The 25,695-nt window shown below is 41.5% G+C and overlaps 1 protein-coding gene across 14 annotated transcripts in view; it reads left to right on the top strand.

Annotated features, from left to right (window-relative positions):
* PEX5L (peroxisomal biogenesis factor 5 like) overlaps positions 1-25,695 on the top strand; it is a 319,298-nt gene that overhangs the window by 273,455 nt on the left and 20,148 nt on the right. For all 14 annotated transcript variants that reach the window (XM_056565261.1, XM_056565260.1, XM_056565272.1 and 11 more), the window contains 3 exons: positions 7,031-7,117; positions 21,272-21,388; positions 22,417-22,560. In XM_056565261.1, the coding sequence (XP_056421236.1) occupies positions 7,031-7,117; positions 21,272-21,388; positions 22,417-22,560 (348 nt within the window). The remainder of the gene's footprint in view (positions 1-7,030; positions 7,118-21,271; positions 21,389-22,416; positions 22,561-25,695) is intronic.

The following is a 25,695-nucleotide window of genomic DNA, read 5'->3' as shown; positions in this document are numbered from 1 at the left end:
GAGTTCCTGAATGCTGTGTGCGGGCTTCCGTGTTCACGCCCACCCCCACCCCCGTTACGTCACGCCCTGTCATGTGACGTCACGTCCCGCCCCCTCAATGCAAGTCTATGGGAGGGGGGGTGACGGCCGTCACGCCCCCTTCCCATAGACTTTCATTGATGGGGCAGGCCGTGGCGTCACAAGGGGGCGGGTCTGAACACGGAAGCCCGCACACAGCGTCCAGGAACTCAATGTTCCGGTGTGAGGTGGAATTTTTTGGACGCTGGGGAGTGGAGTAACCCTTTAAAGGGATCTGTTTAGGTAGAGCTGAAAGCACTTTCTAACTGCAGCATAAATCCAACCAGCTAGTGAACCATTATATTTATTTTCAGAAAAACCTGAAGGGCATGCACTCCTGACTTACATCTCAAAACCTTTAATATACAATAAAAGGGCTGAAACCGCATGACTACACCCGTAAAGGTCAAACAGTAAAGCGTAAAACATCTAGATTAATGCAGTATGAGACCATATGGCCACTTGAGAAATTAGGTTATTAGGTATTGTTTTCCTTCTCACAATAAATCCCGCTTACATGTTTGCACATAAATGGTAGGAATATCTGGTGAGAACTATGACTTAATGCTTTGTTCAATATAGAAGAAAATCAACAATTCACAACATATTCACAAAAATCCATCCCTCACCTGATTTATTATTATTTTAAGCAGCAAAAGCCTCATTGTTAATAATAATAATAATAATAATAATAATAATAATAATGATAATAATAGTAATAGTAGTGATAGTAATGATAATAATAGTAATAATGATAATAGTAGGAGTAATAAAAACAATAATAATCATAGTAATAAAAATAATAATGATGATAACAACAACATTATTTTCTTACAAGTGAATCATTACTGAAAACCAATCCAAAATATTTTTTACTATTCCTGATCTCCAAAATATTCTGCAGAGCTTTATGGCAACGAAAAGCAAAGTGTCATACAAACATTAAAAAGCGCACCTGTCATCATCTGTTAGCAGTCTTGCTTAGGTAGAGACTGTGATCCTTTAGGCTAAGTTTCCACTTGTTTTTTTCTGGCAGTTTTTGGAATACTGCCACTGCAGTTTTTGAGCCAAAGCCAGAAGTGTATTAAAAAGGAATAGGACATATAAAGGAAGGACTTACACTTCTCCTCCATTATGCATCCACTTCTTACTTTGGCTCAAAAACCGCAGTGACAGATTTCCAAAAACTGCCAGAAAAAAAACAAATGGAAGCTTAGCCTGACTACCATTTATTTTTGTGTTGCTTAGTTTATCTCCATTCCTGCTCTTTACTGTGGACATTCCCAGGCAATGATGACCTCTGCCCCTGATGTGCCCAACATATGACATCCTAGTAATTTTCCATCTATGACTTCCACAAACAGTCCCTTTAAGAACAGTTTTAGGGTCCTTTTACACGTACGCTATTTATTCATATTGATTAAAGGGAAACTATAATTAGTGTCAACCACACTAACTTGTTGGTAAGGCTGGTAGTGAGGGTGACACTGATAAGCATACTTACCCCTCCCTGATCCGTGGTCCCCTTCAGCTATCATTCTCCTTGTTCGGATAGAAGGCTTAGTGTACGGACGGTGCACGTCATGACGTCATGAATGCTACATTTTCAAGCCTGCTCCCAGCAGGGCCAAGTGTGGAAGCAGCTGTGGTGATGTCAATGTGCTCCTGGAGCGCCACCAGTGCACCAAGCCTACTTCCCAAATAAGGAAGATAACAGGTAAACGCCACAATGGATCAGGAATAGGTAAGTATGATTATCATCAGTGTCGCCCACACTACACACCTGTACAGACAAATTAGTGAAGGTAACACTGATGACACATTCCTTTTAAATCTGCAGCATAAAATCAGCATCATGAAATCTGCAGCAGATTAAGTATGTATGAATGTTCCCTTGCAAAGAACAAAGTACATTTTGCAATACAAATAGAAAGAATTATTTCTGATGAGAACATGGACTACATTCCAAGCATAATGTATATTACACCAACGCATCCTGCATTGCCATACAGCAAATGAAATCAACCACACTAGTCCTGGTAAGGAAATGCAGTCGTACACATTAAAACAAGGGCCAAGTTCTGTGGGAGGACACTATAGATTAGGTCACTGGCAGATGAGAGAAAAGTAGAATTATGGAGAGAGATTAAAAAAAAATGACTTAAGCTTGTTTATTGAGTGAAGAGTCAACTACCGTATATACTCGAGTATAAGCCGACCCGAGTATAAGCCGAGACCCCTAATTTCAACCCAAAATCCCAGGAAAAGTTATTGACTCGAGTATAAGCCTATGGTGAGAAATACATCATCCCCCCCTGTCATCATCCAGACCCGTCATTAACATCTTCATCATCATCACCGCCTGTCATCATCCAGACCCTCATCATCATCACCTGTCATCATCCCCTTGTCATCATCCCACACATCCCCCCTTCATCATCCCCTTGTCATCATCCCACACATCCCCCCTTCATCATCCCCTTGTCATCATCCCACACATCCCCCCTTCATCATCCCCTTGTCATCATCCTCACCCCCCTTCATCATCCCCTTGTCATCATCCCACACCCCCCCCTTCATCATCCTCTTCTCATCATCCGCCCTCAGTGGTCTTCAACCTGCGGACCTCCAGAGGTTTCAAAACTACAACTCCCAGCAAGCCGGGGCAGCCATCGGCTGTCCGGGCTTGCTGGGAGTTGTAGCTTTGAAACCTCCGGAGGTCCGCAGGTTGAAGACCACTGTGGCCTTCAACATCATCCAGCCCCCTCTCACCCCCTTTAGTTCTGAGTACTCACCTCCGCTCGGCGCTGGTCCGGTCCTGCAGGGCTGTCCGGCGAGGAGGTGGTCCGGTGGGATAGTGGTTCCGGGCTGCTATCTTCACCGGGGGCGCCTCTTCTCCGCGCTTCCGGCCCGGAATAGAGGCGTTGCCTTGACAACGATGCAGAAGTACGTTGGCAATGAACGCACCTCTGCGTCGTTGTCAAGGCAACGTGACTATTCTGAGGCCGGGCCCGAAGCGCTTAGAAGAGGCCTCCCCGGTGAAGATAGCAGCCCGGAACCACTATCCCACCGGACCACCTCCTCTCCGGACAGCCCTGCAGCACCGGACCAGCGCCGAGCGGAGGTGAGTACTGTACAGAACTAAAGGGGGGTGAGAGGGGGCTGGATGATGTCGAAGGCCGCAGTGGTCTTCAACCTGCGGACCTCCGGAGTTTTCAAAACTACATCTCCCAGCAAGCCCGGACAGCCGATGGTTGCCCGGGCTTGCTGGGAGCTGTAGTTTTGAAACCTCTGGAGGTCCGCAGGTTGAAGACCACTGCGGATGGAGAGTTCACTCGAGTATAAGCCAAGGGGGGGTGTTTTCAGCACGAAAAATCGTGCTGAAAAACTTGGCTTATACTCGAGTATATACGGTAATACAAATGTGATGCCTTGGTGGGAGTGTAGGGTAGTTGGGGTGTTGCTGTAGTATATGAGGGGTTAATTTAACCCTTGTCACTCGTGATGCCAGGGTGAGGGTAAAAACTCTGTAGTGATGCTGGGCCTATCACCACCCTGCCCAAGAGCGATAGGTGAGGTAAAATAAATGGCTTGTCCACAGCAGTGCTGAACTTAAAACTTGCAGGAACTTTACTGAAGATTTTCTGTACATGCAGTATCGGTAACAGTCCAGATAACAGAGTCTATATAGACAGCACAGCAGTGATTGACAGATGCTTAGGACCGGAAAGTTCTCTTAAGATTAGGAGGATTGAATTTGCATAGATCCACTGGATTTATGGGTTGGATTAGGTCCAGAGATCTTGCGGAGATAGCCGGGAATTGTAAGAACTATCCGTCTCTAGCGCAGGCCTAGGCCGCAAGGCTTTGGCCTAGTAATTGTCTTGAAAGCTGCAGAGGTCCTACCTCATCCAGAGTCAGCAACCCAAGAGAGCGACAAAATGGCAGCAGCTCCCTTATATGGGCAGGGGCTGGCCGTTTTGGATTGGTCCATATCAGCTGTCACTCACCGTTACAATGGATTGTGGGTGATCACCTGACTAGAACCACCAAAGGTCCTTTAGCAAACCATAGAGTTCTGAACCGTGTCACATGACCTGCAGGTCCTGCGATGCTAAAACAAGTGAGTAACACCATATACATATATTTACATAAATAATATTTATAATTATCAAGCTACTAAGGGGTGACTAGGGGTTAACTAGTGAAGCGAACCCCAACAGTCCTAGGGACTCTGAAATTCTGCACAGAAATTCTGATGTGTAAACCTAGCCTTACAGTAAAAAAAAAAAAAAAAAGACAAAACTAACTTGATAACGCCCATGCTGCAGTAACACTTCTGCTCTATGGTTACTTGGCTGCAGCAGACATGCCTCTGATGTGCCCATATATTAATGTGGCCACTTCACAAGACCGCTGAGGCCAGTCACATGGTATACATACAGTATATGCTGCAGGGGCCATATAGGTATACATATCTCTCTTCAATGCAGAAAAGAGAATGGGGCAATTAGGGACTGTAGAGACAGGGGGCTTATCAGGGGAGTGATGCATATTTTAATATTTCATTGCTTTCCCCCCCTTTTTCAAAATTTTGAAGACCCCTTAAAGGGGTACTCCGGTGAAAACCTTTTTTCTTTTAAATCAACTGGTGGCAGAAAGTTAAACATATTTGTAAATTACTTCTATTAAAACAATCTTAATCCTTCCTGTACTTATTAGCTGCTGAATACTACAGAGGAAATTATTTTCTTTTTGGAATGCTCTCTGATGACATCACGAGCACAGTTCTCTCTGCTGACGTTGTTATAATAATAATAATGCTTTATTTATTGTTGTCCTTAGTGGGATTTGAACCCAAGTCCCTAACCACTGAGCCACCATGCTGCCCTTAGCATGCATCTGCTATGGATGGTTGCTAAAATGGACAGAGATGTCAGCAGAGAGCATTGTGCTCGTGATGTCAGCAGTGTTCCAAAAAGAAAGGAATTTCCTCTGTAGCATTCAGCAGCTAATAAGTACTGGAAGGATTAAGATTTTTTAATAGAAGTAATTTACAAATATGTTTAACTTTCTGCTACCAGTTGATTTAAAAGAAAAAAGGTTTTCACTGGAGTACCCCTTTAACAGAAAGGTGCATTGGTACATGATAAATGTTTTTGTGTTAAAAATGAGACAGGGCTATAAGTATAATATAACCTATGGGAAATATCTGAATTTATACAAGCCCCAGCGTTCTGAGCTTTTTATTCAGCATGCTCGGAGCCGGAGCCCGTGATCGTGACGTCACAGTCAAGCCTCTTCTGCCATCATGCCACGCCCCCTCCATTCATGTCTATGCGAGGGGGCGTGTTGGCCAACACGCCCCCTCTCATAGACATGAATGGAGGGGTCGTGACGAGACATCATAATGGATCACGACCACTGCCACAGGAACCCTTTGGATAGGGGATAAGATGTCTAGCAGTGGAGTACCCCTTTAAAGGGTTTATCAGAGAGCAGGAAAGATATTACCACTGTTCCTTGTTGTCATCTCCGAAGCTTAATTTTCAAGACAGGGGAACGGGTAATGCATTGTGATCTTCTCCTGTGAGAGAACTCACAGCTGCATGTGGTGACCAATGGTCCTTTAATGTTGTGCCAACATCATGTGGCTACAGGACACCGCATTTAGGCAAAACCACCTTTTGATGGCGACACAATACAATTCCTGTTCCCGGATAACCCCTACAGGAACAATCGAAACAATGAACATGTTAAAAGACTTTTAGATTTTGCAATGTTACTTAGTATAGGAAAGTAACAGAAGGCTTAGCATTTTGGGAAGACTGAGAATGAAGTTTAGAGCAGGCTTGACAAATAAGACAGCACAGAGGCACAGCTGGGTATAACTGTACAAGTATCCTACTGGGAATCATCAGCATAAAAAGTCTACTGTAAATCAAAACTCTTCGTTATGTTTCCATCTGGAGCTGTAGAAAGAGAACCTAATAGGAAATCCCAAGGAGCCTGAAATAAAGGAGAATGGTAGGCAAGGTGGAACCCGGCCTAAATAATGATCAGAGAGGGAGATTATACATGTCCCTGGTACAAGATAACTAATAGTGGATTTATCTATTGTGTCCAATTTAGCAGATGAATCCAGATCAATTAAAATCATGGTCATCATATAAGACTTCTGTAAATGCTGTTCTAGCAGATGCAAAGCATTCACACCAGATACTAGGGGTAATATTACAGCAAAGACGCCATAACAACACAGATACACATTAGAAACAAGGAGACAGCATAACATGGTACAGTAAGAACGGCAAATCATTACATGCTAATAAAAAGCTGCATGAAAAAGAGATGAAATATTTGACAATAAGCGACAGCTGGTTGGTAAGAATCAAATGCTATTTGTTTTAACATATTTTGTACCATTAAAGAGTATCTGTGTCATATCCCACCAAAAAATGTATATGATACTCAATACCTAATCCTGATAATGTACATATTGGGGAAGATTTATCAAAACCTGTCCAGGGGAAAAGTTGCTGAGTTGCCCATAGCAACCAATCAGATCGCTTCTTTCATTTTTGAAAAGGCCTCTAAAAATGAAAGAAGCAATCTGATTGGTTGCTATGGGCAACTCAGCAACTTTTCCTCTGGACAGGTTTTGATAAATTACCCCCATAAATCTGATCTAGCACCTATAGTTCTCTCACAAATACCTTCTATCGGTTGCTCACTTGGTTTGTCATTCTGTGCTTTGGAGGGGGCTTGTCCTCATGCTGCCTTTTGCTGTCTGGGCATGCTGGAAGTTGTAGTTTTGCAACATCTGGAGGCACACTGGTCGGGAAATACTGAATAAGCCTTTGACTAATTTTACAATTTGGCACTTCTGGAGTAAAAAGGGTGACAGACGGAAATACAAAACCATGCCTCTGGTATTTATAATAAGGGAATGTTTAATGCTTTTTCTTTTCAGGGTAGAGAATTACGTTTGGGAGGAGCATATCTGTCCAGAAACCAATCATTAGAGGAAGAATTTGAAAGAGCAAAGGCTGCGGTTGAGGTAAAGTGTCACAATCGACATAATAAAAGTGCATGTTTTGCCAGAATTAGCAGTAGAGGCAGTAAATGACATTGATAGCTCAAAAATATTATTTATCTATTTTTTTTAAACATTTGTTCTGAAGCTTCTTCTAAGGAACTCTGGTACATGAGTACTTATTCCCGATCAACAGAATAGTGGATAGGGAATAATATGGATAGGGAATATGTGTCTGATCCCGGTGGGCCGGACGGCTGGGACCTTCCACACCCCCCAAGCGATCTCCTGCAGGGCTCATTGGCTTCCCCTTGCATGCACAGATTACTGTCAACCTCAGGATTCTCTGGGATATATGTACAGGAGTTTTCCTTTAAAAGAAAATATTTGAATTAAATGAAAAAAATAAAAAATAAATTTAGAACTTGGTCAACATGTCTATATCCAAATAAAGTTGGCCAACATTCCACCCAAAATCTCAGTCCAACTATAATGAACGGGGGCAGGGAGAAGTAAGCCCTAAAGCTGTCCTTAAGGCCAACTCCTTGCCCATCCACCCTACACAACTGATTGTCAATTTGGAACAAGTCAGGAACATAACGGGAATACAATAACCAACAAACAAATGCATAAATACAAACCATGCAGTAAATGCAGGAAATCAAGGACACTGTTCACACTGGACACAGAACCAGAAACACACTAGACACCCCACTCCAAGCATGGAGGGACATCAATACTAAAGACAAATAGGCTCCTAGCTAGTGGGCACACTCCACTGTGTGATCAGGATACTAGCCTAGGAGGAAACAAAATCCTAAATACAAGCAAACACGGGTACAGACTCAAGACTAACTCCCTCCTAGAGAGACGGATTAGCCCAAGGCTTGGAACAGGATTCTATCCTAGGAGATCCAGGATCAAGCAAGTCAAAACAGGATAAGACTAAATGCACAGTAAGAATACAGACTAAGGCAACACAAAGAAAATGCAGAACGAATACAAGAATACAAAAATCCAAAAAAAAGTACGCAAACAAAGCAGGCTAAAATCTATTTATCAAACAGGACAGATAACCATGGTTAAAACTCAGCATATGTACACAGACAGACATAGTGAACATTATGGTCAGAGTACAGGTCTAAAACCCAGCCCAGAACAACACCTGAAGAGGCCTTTTATTTCCTCCCAGTGCTGAAATGGTTAACTCTTCCCATCCCAGGAAGAATGAACATAGAAACTGTTCAGACACAAACAATGTCTGAACAGGACCCAAAGCAGAAATTACAAAACACAGATACATGGACATTACACCAACTGTCTCCTGACACATCAAACAGAATGGATTTTTACCCTTTATTTTCCATTTTCCAAAAGATGCCTGATAACAACTGACCCCCAATCCCTTATTTAAAAAAATAAATGTAATTTCAGAAATCTCAAACAGATATATTTGTAAGAGGGATTCAGGTACTGATGTGAGTAACCCCAAAAACCTTGTGAAGATATAACACTGGCCTCAATGGCATACAAATAAGAAGAGTCCTTTGCAACCAGAGATCTCTTAACACTGCCCTCAATCCTTGTGACCAGGGCATTTATTACACAAACACTAGTTGTATTAGAGAGCATCTCACAGCTCACTTTATGCCTGCACCAGGAGCTTAAAGGGGTTCTCCACCATAAGGGGATTTTAGTACATACCTGGCAGACAGTAATGGACATGCTTAGGAAGGATCTGCGCTTGTCTTGGGGCTAAATGGCTTTGTTGTGAGATTACCATAACACTGTGGCTAGCTGTTTGTGAACTGGTATTTCCTGTTTGAGTGTTCTTCTTTTGCCTACAAATCCCATAATTCCATTTTCCTCCCTCCCACACATCAGCCACTCTACCCATTGAAACATAAATGAGCTGCATCCATTCAAAAGACCAGTGGTTTTCAATCAGGGTGCTTACAGCTGTTGTACTAGTTGCAGATTGATCTCTCTCCGCGATCCCGATGCAAGCGATCCCTCCACCCATTGAAGCAGACAGGTTCCCTGTCATCAGCTGACTAGTGAGTCAGGATTTGGCTGCATTGCAACCTGGGAAAAATCTGAGACAACAGTCATTTATATGCTGTTAAAAATAAATATTGGAGTGAAAATCACATAAGAATTGTGAGAAAACCATCACACACAGGTACAGACACTATATTATGAACTACACTAACTTTACAGCCCCAGTAGCATAGTCAAATAAAAAAAATCTTGGAATACCCCTTTATCACTCTTTTACATCCCTTCTGTTAAGATGGTCTGCCTAGAGCACACCAGCCTTAACTTGGCTGCAAAACATACTTATTCTTGCAGCCAATCTCTTTATAGTCTATGATTTATAGCAACATCTAGTTGTGTCAAGTGACATGCAAGCAAACACACTTTCAAAGCACAGTCTAAAAAAGTGCCAGACTTACCAGACAGAAAGAATCTGAGCCACTGTAATAACATAATAACAGTGCAAATTTGGCTATACAGTTTAAGCATTAGAATCACAGAGAGAGAATCACAACCTTTTACATGGTGGTTAATGTCTGGGGAAATAAGTCTGCCCGCAGTCTGTTATTATTATTATTATTATTATTATTATTATTATTATTATTATTATTATTATGTTGAGAATCAATAACATTTTTCACTGGAAAATGTTTTTCTTGATATTTTTATTCACTCTATAGACCAATACAATGAATCAGTCTGATTTAAATAACAACCAGGGAGTGAAGTGTGCATTTTTGTGCACTTCATCTGGCTATTACTCATGATCACAGGATGGCATGTCAAAAGTTTATATTTATGACACTTCACACTTTAAAGGGTTACTCCACTGCTAGACATGTTATCCCCTATCCAAAGGAATAGGGAACCCCTGCAACCTCTGCCTTTGCACCCTAGTCAACCGGTGCATGGTGCAGTGCTGGATGACAGGCAAATACAGCCACCTCGCCCCCTCCATTCATGTCTATGGGAGGAAGTGTGGTGGCCGTCACACCCCTTCCCATAGACATGAATGGAGGGGGCGTGACATCACGATCACGGAAGTGTGAACGTAACGCTGCAGCACTGGCCCAGAGATCGCTGGGGGTCCCCGCAGATGGATTCCCCCCATAATCAGACATGTTATCCCCTATTCTTTGGATAGGGGATAACATGTATAGGGGCGGACTACCCCTTTAAGGTAACAAAGTCAATAAGAGAACTGAACCAGCTCACCACCTATGAACATCACTGGATAGGAAGGAATTTCAGATGGTGCAGGAAGCATGGAAAGCAGGTCAAAGCCGCAATTCCTGGAGTGAACAGTATCCAAAAAAGCAAATGGTGCAAAAAACTATTTTGCAAAAATTCTAGCTCCCAAATCGTAAAATCCAAAATGTATTAAATCACATTAAAATGAAACCCAAAATGTGAAGAATAAAAACAAGCAGAAACACCGACGCGTTTCGAACCGTGCGGTTCTTAGCCATGGCGCCATGACTAAGAACCGCACAGTTTGAAACGCGTCAGCGTTTCTGCTTGTTTTTATTCTTCACATTTTGGGTATCATTTTAATATGATTTAATACGTTTTGGATTTTACGATTTGGGAGCTGGAATTTTTGCAAAATAGTTTTTTGAACCTTTAACACCAATAAGGCATGGATCCATTTATTGGTAGTCATTACACTTACATACGATATACCATATGTGGTACCGTATGTGCTAATGGTAAACTGTAAGCCTAGCCCTTAGTAAAGAATTACCTACCTCACTGGGTATCACAGTATGTAAAGGTTTTAACTTTAACTTTCTACAGTATATGCATATATATATATGATATACACAGTACATATATCCACTGCATATATTCTGAAAGAATGAACTTAATCAGGATGATATATTAAAAACAAAGTGAATCATTGGTCTATAGTAACCAATTACATTCCAGACCTCATTTTCCAAATGTCCTGATTGGTTGGTACTTTCCCTCACCTTAGTGTGGTCAATGTCCTGCACCGTTCTCTGAAGGTGACAGATAATTGTGGCACAGAACAGGAAGCATTGTTCATTGCTAAGATATTTGTTCTGGGTAAAATAAAATATTCTGGAGGAGATGATGTTCATTTCATAGAAACAATACAAAACGCTTTACTTATAGATGTTGCTGGCATGGAGAGATGAGTGATAGACCTACTGAAAAGAAATACATTTAAAGTCTATACTTCAGCCACACATCCTTAGGCCATCCATTATGATAGCCAATTCTGCATTTATCTGGAGTCACGAGCGAATTCACACATTGCAGTCTACTGTATATTTTTATCAGCCCAGGCCATCAAATGGCTGTCACCACTAGGCAAGGTAGGATATGTGAGGTAGGCAAGGTAGGATCGTAAGTATGTGAATTACTTAAAGGGGTACTCCAGTGAAAAACTTTTTTTTTTAATCAACTGGTGCCAGAAAGTTAAACAGATTTGTAAATTAGGGAAAAGAGAGTTTGTATATAGTATTTGTAATTTGCCGTTGGGTGTCGGCAAATAACCACAGATACCTCTGACATCTATAATTATTATTCTACCATTAGGGCCCAATGGTAGATAAATACATTAACAGTGCATAATTTATGTTTTTTATATATATATTTTTACTACATTTTTACAAACATTTATTGTTAATTTTATATGTGAATTGTTTCAATAAATCTCTATGAAATTAAATCACGGTCTTTTGTAAATTCCATTATGCACCATTTTTAATGGTGGTGTCCTTGAGGTGTGGTTATCTTTTCCTTTGTATATAGATTTGTAAATTACTTCTATTAAAAAATCTTAATCCTTCCAGTACTTATTAGCTGGTGAATACTACAGAGGAAAGTATTTTCTTTTGGAACACAGTGCTCTCTTCTGACATCATGACCACAGTGCTCTCTGCTGACATCTCTGTCCATTTTAGGAACTGTCCAGAGCAGCTTATGTTTTCTATAGGAATTTTCACCTACTCTGGACAGTTCTTAAAATGGACAGAGGTGTCAGCAGAGAGCACTGTGGTCATGATGTCAGCAGAGAGCTCTGTTTTCCAAAAAGAAAATAATTTCCTCTGTAGTATTCAGCAGCTAATAAGTACTGGAAGGATTAAGATTTTTTAATAGAAGTAATTTACAAATCTGTTTAACTTTATGGCACCACTTGATTAAAAAAAAGTTTTCCACCGGAGTACCCCTTTAAACTGTTTTTATTGTATGTATTTAAAGTTAAATTAGAACACCCCCGAAGAAGCATACATTACGAATGTGAACGAATACAAAATCATCTTTATAGTCCTGAGGGCACTAATGCCCGTTTCTGCATGAAAGTCCTTGGATGGATTTGATTTATAACACATATCAATATCTACAGCGTATCTAGATTAAATAGTAGTAAATGTATGTGTAGACATTGATGTACTTGGTCCACACTATGTGACAATGCTGACACATGGGCACCGGACATGAACAGAGCCCTTTTGGCTTTATTGTCAAACATGGTGTCCGGTATTTTACTGGACAAAACAATGCTGCATTCTGCACTCGTTTGTCCACTATTTTGGACAACATTTTTAATGGTGGCAATGGAGCTATGGAGTGTGAACAATCTCATTAATATATTAATTCTGATAAGATTGCTCTCTAAAACCATCCAACCATTTTTCCATGTGGTGTAGGAAAGAATGGCATCATAAGATAATGGACACATTTTTCCTCTTCTTTCTGAGGTTGCCGTACTTAGTTGTACACTGTCCACTGAAAACAAAGGTGCAGCCAACGAAAGCCTGGGCCCCTTTCCACATGGACTCTACAGAAGTTGTATGGGCTGCTTCAATGAGTTGCATGTCCTTGCCTATTTTCTGAGCTGTCACCACATGGAGAAAATATTGTATAATTCCTTTATATTATACAGTGGGGATCAAAAGTTTGGGCACCCCAGGTAAAAATTTGTATTAATGCGCATAAAGAAGCCAAGGAAAGATAGAAAAATCTCCAAAAGGCATCAAATTACAGATTAGACATTCTTGTAATATGACAACAAAAGTTAGATTTTATTTCCATCATTTACACTTTCAAAATAACAGAAAACAAAAAAATGGCGTCTGCAAAAGTTTGGGCACCCTACAGAATGTATAGCATGCACTGCCCACTTTGCAAAGCTGAGATCTGCCAGTGTCATGGATTGTTCTCAATCATCATCTGGGAAGACCAGGTGATGTCAATCTCAAAGGTTTTAACCCCTTAAGGACTCAGGGTTTTTTCGTTTTTGCACTTTCGTTTTTTCCTCCTTACCTTTTAAAAATCATAACCCTTTCAATTTTCCACCTAAAAATCCATATTATGGCTTATTTTTTGCGTCGCCAATTCTACTTTGCAGTGACATTAGTCATTTTACCCAAAAATGTACGGCGAAACGGAAAAAAAAATCATTGTGCGACAAAATCGAAAAAAACCCGCCATTTTGTAACTTTTGGGAGCTTCCGTTTCTACGCAGTGCATATTTTGGTAAAATTTACACCTTATCATTATTCTGTAGGTCCATACGGTTAAAATGATTCCCTACTTATATAGATTTGATTTTGTCGCACTTCTGGAAAAAATCATAACTACATGCAGGAAAATTTATACGTTTAAAAATGTCATCTTCTGACCCCTATAACTTTTTTATTTTTCCACGTACAGGGCGTTGCGAGGACTCATTTTTTGCGCCGTGATCTGAAGTTTTTATCGGTATGATTTTTGTTTTGATCGGACTTTTTGATCACTTTTTATTCATTTTTTTAATGGTATAAAAAGTGACCAAAATATATGCTTTTTTGGACTTTGGAATTTTTTTGCGCGTACGCCATTAACCGTGCGGTTTAATTAATGATATATTTTTATAGTTCGGACATTTACGCACGCGGCGATACCACATATGTTTATTTATTTAATTTTTTTACACAGTTTTTTTTTTTTTATGGGAAAAGGGGGGTGATTCAAACTTTTATTAGGGAAGGGGTTAAATGACCTTTGTTAACACTTTTTTTTTACATTTTTTTTGCAGTGTTATAGGTCCCATAGGGACCTATAACACTGCACACACTGATCTTTTACACAGATCACAGGCGTGTATTAACATGCCTGTGATCAGCATTAGCGGCGCTTGACTGCTCCTGCCTGGATCTCAGGCACGGAGCAGTCATTCGTGGATCGGACACCGGGGAGGCAGGTAAGGGCCCTCCCGGTGTCCGGTCAGCTGTTCGGGACGCCGCGATTCCCGAACAGCCCGACTGAGCAGCCGGGTCACTTTCAGTTTCACTTTAGAAGCGGCGGTCAGCTTTGACCGCCGCTTCTAAAGGGTTAATACCGCACATCACCGCGATTGGCGATGTGTGGTATTAGCCGTGGGTCCCGGCCGTTGATGAGCGCCGGGACTGACGCGATATGATGCAGGATCGCGGCGCTAAGGGGTTAAGGGGTTAAATGCCCAGACTCATCTGACCTTGCCCCAACAATCAGCACCATGGGTTCTTCTAAGCAGTTGTCTAGAAATCTGAAACTGAAAATAGTTGATGCTCACAAAGCTGAAGAAGGCTATAAGAAGATAGCAAAACGTTTTCAGATGTCAATATCCTCTGTTCGGAATGTAATTAAGAAATGGCAGTCATCAAGAACAGTGGATCTGGAAAACCAAAAAAATATCAGACAGAACAGCTCGCAGGATTGTGAGAAAAAAAATTCAAAACTCACGTTTGACTGTACAATCCCTCCAAAAAGATCTGGCAGACACTGGAGTTGTGGTACACTATTCCACTATAAAGAGATACTTGTACAAATATGGTCTTCATGGAAGAGTCATCAGAAGAAAACCTCTTCTACGTCCTCACCACAAAAATCAGCGTTTGAACTTTGCAAATGAACATATAGACAAGCCTGGTGCATTTTGGAAACAAGTTCTGTGGACCGATGAGTTTAAAATGTAACTTTTTGGCCAGAATGAGCAAAGTTACGTTTGGAGAAGAAGGAGAACATAATTTAATGAAAAGAACCTCTGTCCAACTGTTAAGCATGGGGTGGATCAATCATGCTTTGGGGTTGTATTGCAGTCAGTGGCACAGGGAACATCTCATGAGTAGAAGGAAAAGTGGATTCAATCAAATTTCAGCAAATTTTGGATGCTAACTTGATGCCATCTGTGAAAAAGCTGAAGTTAAAGGGGTACTCCGCCCCTAGACTCGCTCTGTGCTGTAATGAGAGCGTGGTGCCGCAGCCGGGATCCCAGGGCTCCCCAGCAGCGGGACCGCAGCGATCTGACATCTTATCCCCTATCCTTTGGATAGGGGATAAGATCTTTAGGGGCGGAGTACCCCTTTAAAGAGAGGATGGCTTCTGCAAATGGATAATGATCCTAAACACACCTCAAAATCCACAGGGGATTACATCAAGAGGTGTAAACTGAAGGTTTTGTCATGGCCTTCACAATCTCCTGACCTCAACATAATTGAAAATCTATGGATAGACCTTAAAAGAGCAGTGCGTGACAGACAGCCCAGAAATCTCAAAGAACTGGAAGACTTTTGTAAGGAAGAATGGGCAAAGATACCTCAAGCAAGAATTGAAAGACTCTTGGCTGGCTACAAAAAGCGTTTACAAGCTGTGATACCTGCCAAAGGAGGCAGTACAAGATATTAACTCTGCAGGGTGCCCAAACTTTTGCAGACGCCATTTTTTTGTTTTCTGTTATTTTGAAAGTGTAAATGATGGAAATAAAATCTAACTTTTGTTGACATATTATAAGAATATCTAATCTGTAATTTGATGCCTTTTGGGGATTTTTCCATCTTTCCTTGGCTTCTTTATGCACATTAATACAACTTTTTACCTGGGGTGCCCAAACTTTTGATCCCCACTGTAGCACTTGATCCAACTCCATTGTTTTATCGTGAAATTCTGCCATTTTCTGTCATGGTGTATTTCATGAGAAATTTGGCTTTGGTTCCACCTGCCATTTGTGATATTTATATGCATCCTTTCTATTATTATCTGTTTTCTTTACAATCTTTTGTTCTCTGCTGCGGAGGTCAGAGATTTCCATATTTCCAAAGTATTGTTTGTTCAACTCTTAATTTGTCACTTTAAATCCCACAATGGGAACATCAAGTTTCTGCAATTTCTTCCTAATTTACACTTGATTAAATATGTATAACTTATTAGGTGGCTCCGTGCCCTCTCCCTGGCGGAGCATTGGAGGAAATGAAGATGTGCACCTGCTTCCCTCTCATTAGGAATCTGAACACAGACTAGAACCTGCACATTATCTGGGTTTCACTCATTTCACATGGATGTTAGCATTTCCCCGAAAATCATCAGTAATTATAAGCCCTTTGGTTGTCATCAAACTTCTGTGTGACATTCCTACTGACATGGGGACTGTTACACAACTTTTCAAAATGACTGAAAAGCTAGATAATAGGTAACATGTCCTTTTCATAGTGCTATAAGGCTTTGTGCACACTATTGTTAGAGGCCTCTGTCGGTAGTTCCATCTGATTTGACAGGGAGCAATAGTGCTACATACTGCACTATTTTTCCTGTCAAAGTGACGGACACCATAAGGAAACAGACAGACCCCATTATAAAGTCAGTGGGATTTGTTTGGCCCAGTTGTTCATTGTTCCATTTACTGTCATGACCAAGAACAAAGAACAATGTCCAGCGCTGCTCCAAATAAAAACATTGGTTCTTTATTTCATAATACACCACAGGTACAAAGACATAGTAGACACAAGTGACGCGTTTTGGCCCGTCAAAGAGCCTTAGACATACAAAGTGCAAGAGACATAATGGATCCTATTATAGGGAAGATAAGAGGACATCACCCCCCATTGAGGAGGTGCAATATTCCCCCTGTTCCTCCCAGGTTTCAACATGCAGGTAAATTGAAAACTAATCAATATAATGAATGTCCCTGCAATGTGGAAACCTTCAGAATTAATTATATCCTCAACAGACACATCCGAAATTAAAAAGAAAATGACATGCAAATATGTATATTGTTCTGAGAGTCAGTAAAGTAGACATACATCCTATCAATGTATATGTGAAATATAAAATGTTCTGTATCTACTGAGAATAAAACGCATATCATATCGCAAGATGTGAACAAGTTTCTAAAACATTCCAAACATAGTAGACATCGAGTGTGGAAAATCATATAATGCAGCAATAATCTGCCATATCACGGCGAAAATGAGTAGCCACACTGGGTGCCAGTATGTTGGATTGACTTATGAGGAAATATTACTTAGACACATGAGTGAGAGTAAAAAAGAATATATATATATATATATATCTATATATATATATATATATATATATAGGAATGAATACAAAGATATATATTTAACAATATAATGCATATACAGGGTGGGCCACTTATATGGATACACCTTAATAAAATGGGAATGGTTGGTGATATTAACTTCCTGTTTGTGGCACATTAGTATATGTGAGGGGGGAAACTTTTCAAGATTGGTGGTGACCATGGCGGCCATTTTTATGTCGGCCATTTTGAATCCAACTTTTGTTTTTTCAATAGGAAGAGGGTCATGTGACACATCAAACTTATTGGGAATTTCACAAGAAAAACAATGATGTACTTGATTTTAACGTAACTTTATTCTTTCATGAGTTATTTACAAGTTTCTGACCACTAAAATGTGTTCAATGTGCTGCCCATTGTGTTGGATTGTCAATGTAACCCTCTTCTCCCACTCTTCACACACTGATAGCAACACCGCAGGAGAAATGCTACAGAAATGCACAGGCTTCCAGTATCCGTAGTTTCAGGTGCTGCACATCTCGTATCTTCACAGCATAGACAATTACCTTCAGATGACCCCAAAGATAAAAGTCTAAGGGGATCAGATCGGGAGACCTTGGGGGCCATTCCACTGGCCCACGACGACCAATCAACTTTCCAGGAAACTGTTCATCTAGGAATGCTCGGACCTGACACCCATAATGTGGTGGTGCACCATCTTGCTGGAAAAACTTAGGGAACGTGCCAGCTTCAGTGTATAAAGAGGGAAACACATCATCATGTAGCAATTTCACATATCCAGTGGCCTTGCGGTCTCCATTGATGAAGAATGGTCCCACTATCTTTATACCCCATATACCACACCATACCATCAATTTTCCCATTTCAACAGTCTTGGAGGGATCTATCCAATCTGGGTTAGTGTCAGACCAATAGCGGTGGTTTTGTTTGTTAACTTCACCATTCACATAAAAGTTTGCCTCATCACTGAACAATATATTCTGCGTAAACTGAGGGTTCTTTTCCAATTTTTGTTTTGCCCATTCTGCAAATTCAGTGTGCCGATCTGGGTCATCCTCGTTGAAATGCTGCAGTAGCTGGAGTTTGTAAGGGTGCCATTTGTGAGTAGCTAATATCCGCCGAAGGGATGTTCGACTAATGCCACTCTCCAGTGACATGCGGCGAGTGCTACGCTGTGGGCTCTTGCTGATTGAAGCTAGGAAAGCAACTGATGTTTCTTCATTAGTGACAGATTTCATGCGTCCACATTTTGGCAAATCCAACACTGAACCAGTTTCACGAAACTTAGCAAGCAGTTTGCTAGCTGTAGCATGGGAGATGGGTGGTCTTGTAGGGTGTCTTGCATTGAAATCTGCTGCAATGACCCGGTTACTGCGTTCACCAGACATCAACTCAATTTCTATCCGCTCCTCACGTGTTAACCTCGACGACATGTCAATGGCTGTAAACAAAGATAAACTTGTAAATAACTCATGAAAGAATAATGTTATGTTAAAACCAAGCACACCAGTGATTTTCTTGTGAAATTCTCAATAATTTTGATGTGTCAAATGACCCTCTAACTATTGAAAAAAACTAAAGTTGGGTTCAAAATGGCCGCCATGGTCACCACCCATCTTGAAAAGTTGTCCACACCCTCTGTCCCTGTCTACTTGCATACCTGTGCTAAACAATGGGTCCACAACCATGAAGGGCGTTCCCTACCTACTACATGCAGGAATCAATGAGAAATCAAGAACCAAGCTAAAAGATCAGAGTACCAAAATAGTCAATAGGGATCTAGGATCATTAGCCTCAGTCAACAGTTAACTTTCCCAAGCAAAGCACAAGAGAAAGTGACTTCCTTATGTATGAGAGTGTAGGTGAAAGGAGAATTCTGATTGAAAGAAGAAACCAGAGTACAGATAGGCTGGGAAGAAATTCCAACCACACCCAAGCAGCTCAGGGCATTGTTCCAGCAACTAACATAAACAACAAAGCTATGCAGAATTAACCCTACGGGTGCATTACAGGGACACTGTGAGTCATTTTGATGAGAAGAATAGCTCTGCATGCTGGGCTATTCTTCCCTTCAACTCTGATTAAACTACTATTTGAGGTTACGAAAGTATGATAGTGTGAACACTGCCTAACTAAGAGGGAGACACAAAGCCTTATACACATGTAGGACAACTAAGTTTGTCACTGTATATCAGTAGGTATGTCAGATATTGCTTGATATGTCTCAGAAGCTCAAATATCCTCATAACAGATACCTTCAATCAAGAGCACTTGTACTGCTGCTGTATTCTGGCTGATGGCTTTAACCCCTTTAAGGACCAAGGACGTACCAGTACGCCCTGAGTCCTCTCCCTTACTATAATGTAGGGGCCACGGCATGGCCCGTATCATAGGGTCGGGCCGGCCTCTAACAATGGCCGGGACGCGTGGCTGATCGCAGTGCGGCACGCTGTTAACCCTTTAGACACGGCGTTCAAAGTTGAACGCCGCATCTAAAGTGAAAGTAAACCAATGCTGGTTAGCTCAAGGAGCTGTTCGGGATTGATGCGGTGAAATCGCGGCATCCCGAACAGCTGTAGGACAGCAGGAGGGTCCCCTTACCTGCCTCTTGTTGTCCGATCGCCGAATGACTGCTCAGTGCCTGAGATCCAGGCATGAGCAATCAAGTGGCAGAATCATTGATCAATGGTTTCCTATGTGAAACCATTGATCAATGTAAAAGATCAGTGTGTGCAGTGTTATAGCTCCCTATGGGAGCTATAACACTGCAAAATAAAAGTGAAAAAAAAGTGAAGATCATTCAACCCCTTCCCTAATAAAAGTTTGAATCACCCCCCTTTTCCCATAAAAAAAATAAATAAACATATGTGGTATCGCCGCATGTGGAAATGTCCGAATTATAAAAATATATAATTCATTAAACCGCACGGTCAATGGCGTACGCAGAAAAAAATTCCAAAGTCCAAAAAAGTGTATTTTTGGTCACTTTTTATATCATGAAAAAATGAATAAAAAGCGATCAGAAAGTCCGATCAATACAAAAAATTGTACCGCTGAAAACTTCAGATCATGTGGCAAAAAATAAGCCCTCATGCTGCCCAGTATGCGAAAAAATTAAAAAAGTTATAGGGGTCAGAAGATGACAATTTTAAACGTATACATTTTCCTGCATGTAGTTATGATTTTTTCCAGAAGTACGAAAAAATCACCTATATAAGTAGGGTATCATTTTAATCTTATGGACCTATAGAATAAAGACAAGGTGTAATTTTTACAGAAAAATGTACTGCGAAAAAACGGAAGCCCCCAAAAGTTACAAAATGGTGTCTTTTCTTCAATGTTGTTGAACAATGATTTTTTTTTTCCATACATTTTTGGGTAAAATGACTAATGTCATTACAAAGTAGAATTGGTGGCGCAAAAAATAAGCCATCATATCGATTTTTAGGTGCAAAATTGAAAGAGTTATGATTTTTTAAATGTAAGGAGGAAAAAATGAAAGTGCAAAAACGGAAAAACCCTGTGTCCTTAAGGGGTTAAAGGGGTTAACCAGGAATCGAAAAACAGACCAATTTTCTTTCAAAGACAGCTCCCTATCTGTCTCCACGTTGGGTGTGGTATTACAACTTGGCTCAATTCACTTCAATGGAACTGAGCTGCAGAACCACACACCTGGAGACAGACAGGGAGCAGTCTTTGAAAGAAAATAGGTCTGTTTTTAAATTCCTGGACAAGCCCTTTAAACGTAACTAGATAAAAAACCTAGAGATAAATTGTAAAATGAGCTAAAGATTTCATTATATCTTTCCTAGTCAGATACTGAATTTTGGGATAAGATGCAAGCTGAATGGGAAGAAATGGCAAGACGAAACTGGATTTCAGATAATTCAAGTTCACCCAATCTATCTGGATTGCCCTCCAAAGAAACTGTACGTATACTGTACACAAATGAAGTAATGTTGTTGCAGATAACATATCAACAAAGCAAAGGTTGGGTAGAGCACACAGAATAAAGAAGCCTTTCTGTTTATGAGAGGGCACTATAAAGAGTATAGGTGACAGTTTTCAGTATGGTGCCAGTGGGTACTAATGCACACCCTATGGACAGAATAAATATATTATTTCAATACTTATTTTTTATTATATTGGATACATACAGAATACATTTAATCAACACTTTGTTTGGCTAGGGGGGTCCATGGATTGGACATGCTTTCCCAGTATATCTCACAGATGCTTGATCAGATTGAGATCTAAGAAACCTGTAGGCCAAGTCAATACCATGAACTGTTGGTTATGCTCCTTACATCATTTGTCTCTCATAGTATTTTCACAGGGTGCAGTCATGGGGCTGTATGGTGAGATACATATATACACAGGATCCTATCTAGAAATATATTCAGAATCCCCAAAAATATTCAATAGCCACTTTATTGTGATGATCATCAGCCCTTGGTCACTTCTCTTAAAAGAGTCATCCAAAAATGATAACTTATCACCAATCTCTTGAATAGGTGATAAGTAGCTGATTGCTGTGTTGACCTCCACCAATCTTAAGAATGGGGTTTCCTTGTTCTCGTAAGTGAATGAAGCGATGGTAACGAATGTGAATTGTCACTCCATTAATCCTCTAAGGGACTAAGCTAAGCTGCATACACTATTTTTGGCAGTCCCATAGCAAGTGACTGGAGCTTCAGCTCACATCTCGACTGCTGCTTCATTTTCCATTCACTCTGGGGGCAAAAGACCCCTATTCTCATTATCAGTAGGGGATCCAAGCACTGGTCACACCCCTGGGACTGCAGTTATCTTTTTGCTGATTCTGAAAAATAAATAACTTATAAAATTTTAAATATAACATTAAATTGCCATGTTTTGAATAGTTGTGATTTAAGTCTAAACTGATTGTTCTTGTAAAATATTGGTTAAATATATGTGTGATATTAATCTGGTCTAGGGTTACTATTTCCATACGGAGAACCCATTTAAGGACTGTTCTGGAGCCTTTGAAGAAGGAATGAAGAAGCTGAAAGAAGGGGATTTACCTGTGACCATCCTATACTTAGAAGCTGCCATCTTACAAGATCCTAATGATGCTGAGGTAGCGAATTCCACATAGCTGTCTTGCATAGTAATTGCCTACAAGTTGGAATCACAAGGTGTTATGTGCTCTTTTCTAAGTCTGCTATGTAAAACCCTACATGCTAATTAGACAAAGGACGCTTGTTTAGAAAGCTCAATTAGGCAACGGAGAACAGATTAAAGTATAAAAGCCAATTAGTAAATTAATGTATCGGAAATCACCCTTGTTAATGCAGGCAATGGAAATTCCAGGAAGGATATGCACTACATTATACCCAGAGACAATTTAAGAAACTTGTCAAGGAAGATTAGCTTAAATAATCCCTGAAATAAGATTTATTCCTTAGGCTCTATTGAAGAAAATCAATTGCAGTGAGACAGAGCTGTGTATAGGACAGTACCTATGGTACTACAGCCAGGGCCCCAAATCTAATGAGTGAGCCAACACTCAGCTGTCGATGCCAACTGCTGATGAAGGGTCGCTGCACAGGCTCACATAGTTATACATGAATGGATTAGTAGGCAATAATTGCAGTGATTAGCCCATCAATTTCACAAGCAGCAGTTAGTACTCATTGCTCCCAAAGACATCATATTTCCCCACCGTGTATGGAAAGGGGGATGTGATCACCCACTTGCTGTTTTACACCTCAAAACTCCCTATATCATGGGTACAGTATAGGAGATGCAGGATTAAGCCCAGGAATCCCTGATTTTAGAGGACCCAGATATTATGAATATAAACTCTGCCTGGCAGGGGTACCCCTCTAAAATCATTGCATTAAAGAATCAATCCTATTTTTCTGTTAAGAAAAATAATTACATGAAAGAGGACAAAAAAAGGAATTACTACCACCCTGTATCACAGCAGACTCACATCATCAGTCTAATTCTTGTTATCGCTGTAACAAAACTAGTGAGTCGCTAGGCTGCAGAACCAAACTTCACCTTTAGCCAGGGCTGGTGCAAGGCGGTTGGGGGGGTTGCTAGTGGTGTACGCTGACAGCGCTCCATGTGAGTTCTCACTCACCCAGCTGGCTCTGACAGTTTGACAGCAGGAACGCTTTTGTTTGTACGGCAGTGAAGTGCGCCCCTGTCAAAGGTGCGCTATAGGCGTCTGCCTCTTTAGCCTATAGGGAGAACTGGCCCTGCCTTTAGCTAGCCTCCTTCCCGGGAGTTAAAATGGCTCCCCATAATCAAATGCCCCCAGAATTTTACTGGTAGAGCAGGATAGAAAGACCCACCAGTGAAAATTCATGCAAGCCTATATCAGGTCAAAAATAATGTGTAGCTACTTAACAAGGGGATTTGCCTCAGCTAGAAGCAGTAGTACCTGCAAGATGGTTAAGCAACCACTTACAAAGGGCCACTGCAGCAGACTGTTGCCAAGAACCTACAGAATGAGGGAGCAATTACTCACTAAGGTTAATTCCAAATTATAGTAATTTACTATTCACCGAATAACAGGCAAAAACCCCTTATGCTGGGCAACACAAAAGTACCGAAACACAGAGGCTGGAGCAACTAGCAGCAGACAGTGGCCCAGATTTATCAAACAATGTCTACGGTAGAGCTATTTTCCCACGTTTATTTGGGTGGTGGGTTCGACTAGCGTGCATCTTATTTATCAAGAAGGTGCAGCAGGATGATAAATTTTGTGCAGCTCTGCTGTGGTGGGAAAAGCTCTACCACATACACTTTTTCTAGACGCTTGTGAGGGAGGGAAGTAGACACTCTCCCGGGTCCTGAATTTGGCAGGTTAGGTGTTTTTACTTTCACAGAGCTGCCTGGACATTTTTACTTGCATTTTAGACGCTACAATCAAATTTTATTGCAGTGTCTAAGGGGTTAAAGTCGGGCATCATCGTGATCAGTGATGTCTGGCATTAGAGATGGGTCCTGGTGGCAGATAGCCGCCAGGACCACCCAGCTATGACCCGCGATCAGCTCCTGAGCGTGTGTCATAGAAGGGGAGTGGGACGTTGTCGTCCACAAGAGGTTATGGGTTGAATTGCGGAAGGTAGAAGTGATTCTCACGCCTACTGGTAGGTGATGTAGCTTTGCGCCTAAAAAATTACCTTTGCGCACAAAATGGCGACTTTTGACAAAAGTCCCAAATGATAAATACGTGACCACTGCATGGTCAAAAAGAAAAAGTTCTATGGGTAGGTAAAAAGAGTGAAACTGTCTATATCAAAAGACGCATAAAAGTCGCTAAATATGCTGCTTGCGCCTGAACTGCGCCAAAACATAGACCAAAAAAATGCTCTAAAAGCAATGATAAATCTCCCCCAGTGAGTACCAAACTAGATACCGTCTGCACTAACAAAACAGAACAAGAGAACAGACACACTATATGGAAAAAAACAATAGCACCAGCACCTGCACAGAGGTAAAAGTTTCCTTAACCCCTTCCCGCTATTGGACGCATGCATACGTCCAGGCGAACTACACGTTCGCGCAAATGGACGTATGCATACGTCCAAGCGATCTCCTGCTCTGCTGTCAATCACAACCGGAGTCCCACCGCAGCTGCCGGAGCCACGATCGCGCCGGTCGCGGCAGCGTTAACCCCATAGATGCCGTGATCAGTTCTGATCACGGCATCTATGGTGTTTGCAGGGGGAGCGCTCTCCCCCTGCCCATCAACGGCGGCGCCGCGATAAAATAAGGGGGATCGGGGGTGTCCAAGACACCCTTGATCCCCCTTGAAGGGATAGGAGTGAGGTGGCAGGGTTGCCACCCCTCCTATCCCTGCTATTGATCGGCGGAGCGACCGAACAATAGCAGACTGGGGGCGGGGGGGTTAAAGTTCGGTTCCCCCCGGCTATGCCCACCCATCGGTGTCCGGGCACAGCGGGGGGAACCGTGTAGTAGCGGCGGGGGCGGCAGCGGCGGTCACTTACCCGGCAGCGGCTGTGATCATGGCGGCGGTGGAGGTGAGTATGGCGCCGCGTGTCCGGGAGTCTGTTGCCTAGCAACATCTGCAGGGCGACAGTTTGGAGAGTGGTCTCTAAACTGTGGCCCTCCAGATGTTGCAAAACTACAACTCCCACCGTGCCTTGACAGCTGTTTGCTGTGTTGGCATGCTGGGAGTTGTAGTTTTGCAAGATTTAGAGGGGTTCAGGCTAGAGATCACTGACAGTGGTCTCTA

Source organism: Hyla sarda, chromosome 3, assembly GCF_029499605.1.
Source record: "Hyla sarda isolate aHylSar1 chromosome 3, aHylSar1.hap1, whole genome shotgun sequence".
In the NCBI taxonomy this organism is placed as follows: Eukaryota; Metazoa; Chordata; class Amphibia; order Anura; family Hylidae; genus Hyla; species Hyla sarda.
The sequence above is the reverse complement of the archived record's forward strand: the minus strand, read 5'-3'. Positions and strand labels throughout refer to the sequence as shown.